The 11,392-nt window shown below is 54.2% G+C and overlaps 1 protein-coding gene across 8 annotated transcripts in view; it reads left to right on the forward strand.

Moving 5' to 3' along the window:
• Positions 1-11,392, forward strand: part of Arhgef10l (Rho guanine nucleotide exchange factor 10 like) — a 125,496-nt gene that overhangs the window by 68,093 nt on the left and 46,011 nt on the right. For 6 of the 8 annotated variants that reach the window (XM_026781945.1, XM_005352927.3, XM_026781947.1 and 3 more), the window contains 6 exons: positions 316-489; positions 4,540-4,685; positions 6,998-7,012; positions 7,251-7,432; positions 10,155-10,270; positions 10,666-10,793. In XM_026781945.1, coding sequence (XP_026637746.1) covers positions 316-489; positions 4,540-4,685; positions 6,998-7,012; positions 7,251-7,432; positions 10,155-10,270; positions 10,666-10,793 — 761 coding nt within the window. The remainder of the gene's footprint in view (positions 1-315; positions 490-4,539; positions 4,686-6,997; positions 7,013-7,250; positions 7,433-10,154; positions 10,271-10,665; positions 10,794-11,392) is intronic. The other 2 variants (XM_026781946.1, XM_026781948.1) reach the window with 1 other exon arrangement.

The raw sequence follows: 11,392 nt of genomic DNA on the forward strand, positions 1-11,392 counted from the left end.
TATAGCGTGGGTCACAGATGCCCTTCTTCCCAAGGCCTAGTGGTGACTCTTTTTTGTCAGAACAAGCCACACGGTCATTTTGTCTTTATTCACTAGGCCTTAACCTGTGCTTTCCATATCCAGTGCCTTGGTCCCAAGGATAAGCTGCATCCTTCAGGTCTGGTCTATGTAGACCATAGGGTGATGCTCTGACTCGAAACTGAGGGCCTCTGTGTGTGTGTGTGTTTGTGTATGTGTATGTGTGTGTGTATCCGCTTGTGTGTGTGTGCACATGTGTGTGTCATATCCTTTTCATGCTCTCTCTGGCCCTGGCAGGACATGCTGAAGAACACTCCCAGAGGCCACCCTGACAGACTGTCGCTGCAGCTAGCCCTCACAGAGCTGGAAACACTGGCTGAGAAGCTGAATGAACAGAAGCGGCTGGCCGACCAGGTGGCCGAGATCCAGCAGCTGACCAAGAGCGTCAGTGACCGCAGCAGCCTCAACAAGGTGGGTGTGTGCCTAGCCCTTCGGTGCCCTGTGTTAACAAGATGGGTGTGCACCCAGCCCTTGGTCACCCATGTCAACAAGGTGGGCATGCACCCAGCCCTTCAGTCCCCTGTGCAGGGGTGCCTTGCCTGCCTTGCCTGTTGCTCTTGCAGCTTGCCTATTGTCATTTGCTAGGTGGCAGTGTTCTCTGAGGGAGGGGAGCTTGAACCACTGGATAGCACATTCATTGTGATTCATGCTATTTTAAGATAAAAGAGAGTTTTGTTCTTTAGTCTCATTACCAGAAACCAGAAACCGTACATTAGTTAAGTGAGTGGATTCTAAAATCTCCATCTAAATCAGATTTTTTTTTTTTGAGGCAGGGTCTCGTGTATTCCAGGCTGGCCTCATACTCACTCTGTAGCTGAGGAGGGCTTTGAAATTTGGATTCTCCTGCTTCTAATTCCCCGTGATAGGATTACACGCATGGAGCATCATGCCCAGTTTGTGCAGTGCTGGGGAATTGAATCTAGGGTTTTTTTTTTTTTTTTGTTGTTGTTGTTTTTTTGTTTTTTCGAGACGGGGTTTCTCTGTGGCTTTGGAGCCTGTCCTGGAACTAGCTCTGTAAGACCAGGTTGGTCTCAAACTCACAGAGATCCGCCTGCCTCTGCCTCCCAAGTGCTGGGATTAAAGGCGTGCGCCACCACTGCCCGGCTCGAATCTAGGGTTTTATGTGTACCAGGCAAGCACTCTGTCCACTGAACTACACCCCCAGCTCAATGCAGGTGTGCTGGTGAACACCTGTGACTTTAGTACTTGGGACACAGAGGAGACAGAGTAGGAAGAGCCAGAGTTTCAGACTAGCCTGGGCTAATTAGGGAGTTCTAGGGCAGCCAGGGATACCGACGAGAAGACACGGTCGGCCGCTGTAGATTGCAGTTCCGTTCTTTCTTGGTGCATGTGGAGTGTGAATCCCTTGGTGTGTGTCCCTCACTGCCCCCTGCAAAGGCCTGGAGAGCCTACATCTGCCCTCGCGCTCACTGGCTGCAGAGTGGAGGTGGACAGGGATGGTCTGCAGGTGAGGTGGCCCACCAGAGCCTACTAGATGGTTGTTTCCAGAGAGGCGGTGTGGTGTGAGGTCACAGGAAGCGTTCGATGTTCTGGGGAGTCCCAAGGGCAGAGCTGAGGCTGGTGGCGGCCTGTTCCTGGAAGTGGATTTCAGCAGTGTGGAGAGAATGCCCATTGTCCAGGAGGGTGGCCTGGGAGACAGCAGCCCCTTCCGGTCACCATGCTGGCCAGTGTGGAGATCTCCCTGCTGGGGCGGCTGCCTTTGTCTACTGTTTTTTACCAGGTCATGGAGTCAGGCTGGGCTGGGTCAGCCTGAGCTTCAGGCACTGCCATGCGTTGTCCTGCCCAGGTCACAGGCAGGCTACAGGCCAGTTTGGGCCCACATTGTTCTTTTAAGAAAGTGGAAGTCATTGGCAGCATTTAAAAATTGGGACATGCCATCAGCCTCAGATTCGAGGAACTTTCCTTAAGGGCTGGAAGAGCTGGCTCAGCACCTAACCTGTGGGGCTCCCTTCATATGAGGGTGGTTGCCCACTTCTGTTGGGTGCCATTGCCACTTCTCACTAAGGGCACGTGTTGGCTTGAAGGCATCTGGTTTGCTTCACCTGCCTGGGAGCCCAGGATCTGCAATGTCTGGCAAGGAGAAAGGAGGGGGAGGAGGATCTGCAATGTCTGGCAAGGAGAAAGGAGGGGGAGGGGGCTTCCCACTCAGGATTGCACAGGGTGGTTTCCCTAGGGATCGTTCCTCCTGTACTCCGGACAGTGCTGACGCCCCATGCCCCAAGCCCGCTGTTTTGTAGGGAAGGCATGAGCTCCTGAAGCTCCGGGCCTTTGTGCTAGAGAGGCATCTTCCTGCATCAGTGTCTGGCAGGAGAGAAGCCTGTTGGTACTGCCCTGGGAAGAGCCGTCTGCTCTCTTCCACTGCCCCCCCCAACACCTAGATAGAGCAGGAGGCGGTCAGCGCGACCCATTTGCTGTCAGGGACAGAGGATGAGTGATCCGAGGCTCGGCTTCCCCTTCACTGAGTAAGGGGTGACCTGGGCAGGTATGGGTGTGGATGTAGAGAGGGTATCAGCTGCGTACCGTGTCCCCCCGCTCTCCCAATAACCACTCCATCCAGGTTATTGTCTTTGGACAATCTGGGGCAGCTGAGCATCTGATCAGTAGCCGTCCTCTGGCTGTCATCCAGAGAGAAGTGGAAATGAAACCGGGAGGGGCAGAGACAGACCCACGAGCTGTTTAGAAACAGCCGACTCAGGAGCCTCCAGAGGGGTGCGGGTGCAATGCTTTTCTTTTTCCTTTTTAAGCTGCATTAGGGACAGGACCACCAGCCTGCAGCCCAAGGGACTTTCCTCTTCCCAGCCTAGGTCCTGGCAACCGCAGCTGCCCGAGTTGTGTTGTCTTGAGCTGTGTGTGCTTTGCTTATAGACACTGTGTGGAGAAGTAGGGCCATAGCAATGGCGGGGACTCCAGCGATTTTGGGGACCACTCCCACTCCTATTGGCACTGCCACACAATACAGTGGGGGCAACGCAGCGGGGCTCCATCCTGCGGGGGGACTGCGGGGGATGCTATGGGTGCTGCCCACTTCTAGAATCGATTTCTATACCTTAGGGCTGCTGAGCTGATTGATTAAGTATGTGTGGATTGTTTCTGGGTCCCACAGTGACCACACAGCAATATCTGTGCCACTAGGACCCTAGTTTGTGCATTCACTTGAGGGGTGCTCTGGGAAGCAGGGTCCTCTTCAAAGGAGCCCAGCAGAGAGAGACTGGGACCAAGACAGCTGGAGTCATCCTACTCCAAACAGATTTCATTGGATCCTCCCCGACCTACTTAAAAACTCCACAGGGAAAAAGATATCTCTCAGAGGGATTCTGGATGGTTTGGGAGTCCCAGTGTAGTGGGTTGGGCTTGGTTGGGTCTTGGGGTCTGAGAGTCTTTGGTCTCCTTAGAGTAGGCATTGTTGACCAGCAGATCTGGGCCCTCCAAGGAATGATGTGGATGAACGCAGTTCAGCAGATCACAGGGAAGCCTTGGGGCTCCTTCCAGGTCACATGTCCCCAGAAAGCTGTGTCTCCCCGTGACAAAGATGGTCTTGAACAGTAGCACAGACACAGGGTCCTCTGTGGGTACCCACTGCATACCTAATGCAGGGTGTCCTGCGCTCTTCCTGGGGCCTACACAGTAAGGCCCTGGACCTGTTTAATGTGCTCTGCTGTGGCCTTGAAATTTGTGCTAACCTTTGAGCCCGCGTCTGCCTTGCATTGTGGCTTTGTGTATTACTTGACTCCATAGATACCCATACTCATTACTTGTGTGATCTGATCAGTGGAGGTTCTGAGGAAACCAAGGCTCTGACTGAAATGTCCTGTGACTGCCCGGCTGCTCAGAGATGGTGTTGGTCACTTTTGAGCCTGTATATTTGGTGAAGGTGGTTATGGGATCATAATATATGGGGTTGATGGCAGAAGCCAGCTCACCCAAAAAACAGGCTGCTGAGCTCTGCTCTGGCAAGGGTGGCTCATCAGGCTCTCAGAGTCTCCCTGAAGCAGAGAACCCAATGTGTGTCCTGGCCTGCTCTGTCTGGGGTATTTTGCTATCTCCCGACAGGTGCTGAATCTGGGTCATCCTTTTCCTCTCCCAGTTGCCCCCTTTGCTTCTCTTTGTGTACAGAATCTCTAGCCCAGGTCATCCTCAGAGTCCCTATGTAGCTGGGGCTGACCTTGAACTTGTGCTCTGCCTGCCTTCACCTCCCAAGGGCTGGGATTATAGTGTGTGCCATCACTCTTGCTTTATGTGGCACTGGGATTGGAACCCAGGACTTTGTGCATTCAAGGCAAACACTCTGCCAGCTGAGCCACTTCCCAGGCCTTCTGCTGTTTCTGAGAGGTCTCACTGCATGGTCCAGACTGGCCTGGACCTCACGGCCCCGCCCCCACCCCAGCTGGCATTCGAGATTGTGACACGGGTATTGACCTTCTCTGACCCTTCCTTCTCCAGCTGTTAACCTCTGGCCAGCGGCAGCTGCTTCTGTGTGAGACTCTGACGGAGACGGTATATGGAGACCGTGGGCAGCTGATCAAGTCCAAGGAGCGCAGGGTCTTCCTTCTCAATGACATGCTGGTCTGTGCCAACATCAACTTCAAGTAAGAGCCTTTGGGGGTGGGGACCCCTTTCCAGGGGACCTTTGTGGTCTACTCTCTCCCCAGCCCCTGCCCTGATGAGGTATCAGATACTTCGCCTTCCTCTCACCTCCCTCATGCCCTGCTTTCTCCTTGGCCCCTAACTGCAAAAGGATTTGGACTAGTAAGGGGGCATCCTCTGACCCCAGACTCCTTGTCATTCTTAGCCCAGGGCTGTGTGCCATAGATCCTGCTCTTAGTAGGTCTGTGTGCTACAGACTCAGCTCTTAATAGGTCCATGTACTACAGATTCCACTCTTAGTAGGTCCATGTGCTACAGACTCAGCTCTTAGTAGGTCTGTGTGCTAAGACTCTGATCTTAGGAAGTCTGTGTCCTACAGACTCTACTCTTAGTAGGTCCGTGTGCTATAGACTCCACTCTTAGTAGGTCCGTGTGCTATAGACTCCACTCTTAGTAGGTCCGTGTGCTATAGACTCTGCTCTTAGTAGGTCCATGTGCTATAGACTCCATTATTGGAAGGTCTGTGTACTATTGATTCTACTCTTATTAAGTCAGTGTGCTATAGACTCCCCTCTTAGAGGATGAGCCTGCAACCTTGGAATTGAAGAGGGTTTTCCTTGTGTCTACCCCAGATCCCTGATGTTTTAGCCCACATAGGGTTCCTGCTTGTACCCCTCCTCCCCCAGAGCCCAGGGCAGTTTCTGTCTCTAGGAACATGGTTCCCATCCCATGGGAGGCTATAGAAACACCCAGAACTGGGCTGTGGGCTTAGCCGGAGAGCAGGAACTGGGCTAGTGGGAGGAACGTGGCCTGTGGCTGTGTTGAGCTGCTGGAACCTCACGTTTGGCTGGCACAGGAGTCCACACAAATGTCAAGACCTCTGGCTCACGTGACTGTTTGGGTGATGTAACATATGGGGCCACATTGCCTCAGGCTGTGAGAGCTAGGAGCTGGGGCTTGTGCTCTGCATCCTCCCCCTTACCCAGCAGGGGCGCTCACAGGTGTCCCTGGTGTGGCCCTGTAGGTGTAAGGGGTGGAGACTATTCTCCGGGTGGAGACTATTCTCCGGGTGGAGACTATTCTCCGTTGCACTCTTAGAATTCATGCTCTGACCTTTTCAGCAGGATCCTGGGAGAATCTCTGCTTTCAAAACCTGGTACTTTAAGAGCCTGGGATATAGCCTGATCCAGCTATTAGTTAGAGGCAGGCCAGGAAGTGGGGAATGACTGTCAACCCAGGCCAGCTCTCCCACCTTCCAGCTTGGGCACTCACAGTGTCGTGTGTGTGTGTGTGTGTGTGTGTATGAGTGTTTGTGCATTTGCGTGCATGCATGCATCTGTGTGTGTGTCTGTGTTGGCGTACATGCGTGCATCTGTGTGTGTTCATGTGCATGTGTATGTGTGTGTCTGTGCATGTTTGCGTGCACATGTGTACATATGTGTGTGTGCCCAGAGTTTTATTTATACTCTTCATCCATCATCGGCTTGTACATTTCTGTTCTTGGTCACAGAGTGGATTTGGGGAGCCTTGTGGGTATAGATCACGGGTCCTGGGAGGGGAGTAAGCAGGGCTGCCAGGCTCATCCGCCCACTGTCATCTTGTCCTTCCATCTGCTCGCCCATCAGCTATATATGGAGCCTTCTCTGTGCTGGTTCCCTGCTTCCGGCCTGGTGGGAGACTTGGCAAGGAAGCCTCTGTCACAGATGATGTGGGTGTTCACTCACCCACTTATTCATTCATTCATTCACCTCTAACATGTGTGTGTGTGGAGAGGGAGAGAGAGAGAGACCAGAGTACAACTTTGGGAGTTAGTTTTCACTCCTCCCACTGTCTGGATTATGGGGATCAAACTCAGGTCACCAGGCCTGGTAGCAAGTATATTCATCCACTGAGCCATCTCGCCAATCCCAGGTACTATGAATCTGAAGTCCCATTATGTCCAGACATCCAACAGGGCCAGGACCAGACTGCCACCCTTTCCAGTCTTGCGTTGTTCAGCGTTGAGCATGTGTGAAGAATGGGGTGATAGCATTCAAGTTTGGGGACACTAGTTTGCAAATTTGGCTGAGTCACTGAACTTTGCTGAGTAGCAGTCTCCTGAAAGCCTGAAACCACTGGGGCGGTGGCCGGCAGACTCCAAGAGATGGCTGGCTATCTGAGCCCCAGGGAGGCTTTCTGTATGGTTCTCCTCTGTGTACACCTGACCTAAACTGTCCCCATGCCTGCTGCCCAGGCTGGTGGCTTGTCCCCAGAGTCCTCAGCCTCACAAGAAAGAGCCATCCAATAACATCTAACCTTCTTGTCTTTTCCCCAGGCCCTCCAACCACAGGTAGGTAGCTTATGGCTCGGGGAATCAGGCATGTGACGCTGGTTCTGGGCCTGGGTATCCTGGTGCAATGCCTTGGTGTGGGTTCCCTGCACTGCGTGGCCTGGCTTGGATTGGGCCTGAGGTCTCATTGCTTGAGCTGTCTGGAGCCTGGCTAAGCTGAGGTGCTGGGAGCTGGAGCTGTATTTGCCTCTGGGCTGGGCTGCTGCAGGTTCTCCAGTGCTCTTCTTCCATCCCGCAGGGGCCAGCTAGAGATCAGCAGCCTGGTGCCTCTGGGGCCCAAGTATGTGGTGAAGTGGAACACAGCGCTGCCCCAGGTGCAGGTCGTGGAGGTGGGTCAGGATGGCGGGGCCTACGACAAGGACAATCTGCTCATCCAGCATGCGGGCGCCAAGAAGGCCACGGCTGCGGGGCAGGCTCAGAGTGAGTACTGCCTGGCTGCTGCCCCTCACATGCTAAGCTTATAACCTGGGCCAGGGACCATAAACAGGTGGGGCTGGGCCTGGAGGGTCTTGCTGTTGTACCTCAGTGCAGATCTGTGGCTTCACGGGCACAGGCATGCCCTTGTGGTCTCATTGCTGCTGCACACCCTGCACACGTTCCCCACCCGGTGCTAGGGTCCCTCACGCCCAGCTCACACAGCAACAGGGGCCCGGTGTGAATTGACAATTACCTCCCGTGGGACCTTGGAGAGGGGCCTTCTGTTTGTTCCCACTGTGCCTCCTGGTATGTTGAGGAAGAAGAGATACTCCTCTTAGCCCCGATCTCCAGGGGTGCTAGGGAACTCAGGTCTGTCTGTCCTTTCCTGGGCCCATGTCTCCCCATCCTAACACAAATTCTCAGACTCTTGGAAGACGGGAACAACTTAGAAGCCAGAGCCTCCTGCCTGGTCGCATCTCCCTATCTGCTCTCTGCCTGCACACTGGTCACCACCACTGTGCATCTGTCCTGCAGTGGCCTCTGACTGCTTTTCTCCTTTGTCCCCTGAATCCCCCTGTACCTTCCCCTGAGTTTATTTCAGATGGAGTATATGTTTGTAGTACGCTACTACCACCTCACTGTTCTGATGCACTAGGTCAAGAGACCCGTGTGCTCCTCTGATGTGGCTCCTTAGCCTCTCTGGGTCTTGCAAGGGGTCCTGGCAAGGGGGTGTACCACCTTTGTCTGCAGGGTCTTCCCCAGTCTGTGCCTTTCTTGCTGTTTGAATTAAGGATGCCTGCCCTTCCTCCTCTTCCCATGCCAGTTTCTCTGATGGCCTGAGCTTGGTCCAGAGCCCCTTCGTGGACTCTCTAGGTCTCAGGCTGAGTTTTCTGAGGTTGCCACATTCCCCACGGTGGGGAGGCCATGATGGTAGGTGTGTTCTGCAACTGGTCACATCGCATTCATAGTTCGGGAGCAAAGAGAGGTGGAGTTGGTGCTGGGTTTGCTTTCTCCTATTCGGCCCAGGGCCCCAGCCTTTGGGGTAGTACTGCCCACATTCATTCAGAATGGGTCTACCCACTTCAGTTAACGTAATCTCCTCACAAAGCTCAGAGGTGTGTCTCCTAGACTATTCTAGATCCTGTGAAGTTGGCAGCATTGATCATCACAACTGACAATTGGTTGCATGGAACCTTGGTTTCAGCCAGGGCCTTGGGCCCAGGGACACTAAACCGCAGGCCTGGCAGAGCAGAGTCCTGCGCACAGTGCGAGGCACTTGAGTTTCGCTTCCCCTCCCCACCACCGCTCTGCCCACAGCCCTGCCTGGGCGCTTGCCTCACTGGCCCCCGAAACTCTGGAAATTTTGAGGCATGATTGCGACAGCTGTTCTGGCCCTCTGAGGCCACACCAGTGTCCGCTTCCAGATCTGTGAGTGAGGCGGGAGAGGCGGGCAGCCCCTCTTGGGTACCTTCAACCCTATTCGACTCCTTTCTTCTTGGCCACCCCCAGGCTGTTGCTGTGGAAACCCCTGTGTCCTCCACTCTGTCCCTCTGCAGCCATGTTCCTTAAGCTTGACCCCCTTGAAAGGAGAGAGGCTCTGTAGGCTCTTGGTTGGCCGTAGATTGTTCTTTATTAATATGATTATGCAAATCTGGATACACAGAAAGCTCTTTGCATTTAACGCATGCTCTTTTAGACCTTGAACAACAGTAAAACCCAAACAAAATGCAAACTGGATAAAAATAACACTATCGGACAGCAAATAAAATTCCAGTCTGCAGTATTAATTTGTTGCGACAGGTGACATTTTGTATTGTTGAACCCAAACTGCTCACAGGATAGATGCAGCATACTTTCCCACGAGTGGGTCTCCACCCCGTCCCCAGCCCACATCCTACAGGGCTGCTCATGTGGGGCTCCATCTTCCCACCAGCCTCCATCCTTTGGGCATTTTATACTTATTAGTGCATCGCTACCGTTCCGTGTGCTCCTGCTCTTCACCGGTTCCCCACTCAGCCCCCAAGTCCTCTAAAGACCCCATACAGCAGAATGTGACATCAAAGTCACACTATCCCGGGGGCGTGGGATGTGCAACTGCTTCTTAACCCCCACAGTGACCCAGAAAGAGGCCTCAGCCACCTTACATAGCCCGAGAAACCATGCACTCAAGGACGCCTCTGCCCACCGTGTCGCCTCTGTTTGTGTCACCATCACATCTAGGCCCTCTCAGTCCCCACCACGGGCTCGTCACACTGGCACCTTTCTCCAAAGCATTTTCTACCAAATGACTAATGCCCTTCCCTCCCCTGCTGTCTGCCCATCCCCCTGCGTCCCAAGACCCAGGCAGAGCAGGGACCCTGCCTACATTGCGTAGCAGGTCCTCCATATGTCATTGAACAGTTTGCTGCTCATGGGCTGCTGTTAACCTCGGTACCCTTGCACATGCTCTTCCCTGGCTTGGCTGTACCCGTCACATTCTGGCTTGGAGTAGGCGCCTCAGTTTTTCCAAGCATGGCTGATATAGTCTTTTGGCCCTTGTGAGCCTCTGTACAACTGTGGCACCATTCCGTGTGCGACACCTTCCTTCTGCTGGGACCTCTCTCCCTGGTCAAATCTCCTCCAGCGTTCCCAGTGCCTCTTCTCTATGGACATGGCTTACTTTTCCCTGTCGGCAGATGCTTACCTCCCCCAGCCCCAAGGCTGAGTCCGGTGTCTTCTCTACCAGACAAGGTGTACCTGGGCCCGCCGCGCCTCTTCCAGGAGCTACAGGACCTGCAGAAGGACTTGGCAGTGGTGGAGCAGATCACCCTGCTTGTCAGTACCCTGCATGGCACTTACCAGGTTTGTGTGGCCCCGGGAGTGGTGAGGGGGCATCCCTGCATGGTACTCCAGTGCACCCTGGATCTGAGCAGGGAGCCGTGGTAAAGGCTGGGAACCCCCTGACCCTCCCAGAAGCCTTTGCACACATCTGGCTTTGTGTGATAGTTGGAGGTCTTACAGATCCTCCCTGACCTCTGCCCCAGGTTGCAAAGCCTCTGGTCAGGAGGGCATCCCTCTTGGAGGAAGCGGCGGCTGGGTGGGCTCTCATCCAGGCCTAGGAAGTCCTGAAGTATAGGTGGGATTGCCTCCTCTGTGGCTAGACTATCCCCTTCCCTGGGTGCTGTCACTGTGTTAGGACTTGTGTGGTTTGGAGCGAGCCAGGAGACGGTGGTGACCCCTTTCCTCCCCAACACTAGAACCTGAACATGACTGTGGCCCAGGACTGGTGCTTGGCCCTGCAGAGGCTGATGCGAGTGAAGGAGGAGGAGATCCACTCGGCCAACAAGTGCCGCCTGAGGCTACTCCTGCCTGGGAAGCCTGACAAGTGAGGGGGAGTCTGGGAGGGAAGGGGGTGCTCAGAGAGAGAGCCTGGGGCAGGACTGCCCTGAGGAGAGAGTACACACCCCTGTGGACTGTGCCCCGGCCAGCACCTGGCACACGATAGGCACTTAGGAAAGAATGCACAAATGAATGAACATGTTGCGAACACCCTGGGTCAGCTTGGTTCTCTGCTGGCGGACCCCTATTCTCAGTCTCCAGTTAGTCCACCGCGTCACGCCCTCCTGCTTCACCTCAGCCTGTGGCCCCAGATCCTCTTCACAGACCCAGCCTCTCCAGTTCAAGGTCCTCTGCTCACAATATCTCCACAGGAGCTGTGGGCCCCTCTCTCAGTATGTTGAAGCCATTCCGAGGTAGCAAGGGACTAGGGCAGTGAGAGCTGGCCTTCCCCCAGCTCCGTAGGGTGTGCCTCCGTGGCCTCACTTTACAAACCAGGAATTGAGGTCAGAGGGCCAGGGCCAGGCTCAGAACAGGGGCTTTGCTTTGGAAAGGAGGTTGGAGTCGTAAGTCACAAGCAATGCCACACCAGTTGGGAATTATGATTAATAAGATGGTATTTATTTAAAGGGGGAAACTTACAGATCA

This window comes from Microtus ochrogaster, chromosome 10 (assembly GCF_000317375.1).
Source record: "Microtus ochrogaster isolate Prairie Vole_2 chromosome 10, MicOch1.0, whole genome shotgun sequence".
NCBI classification, from domain to species: Eukaryota; Metazoa; Chordata; class Mammalia; order Rodentia; family Cricetidae; genus Microtus; species Microtus ochrogaster.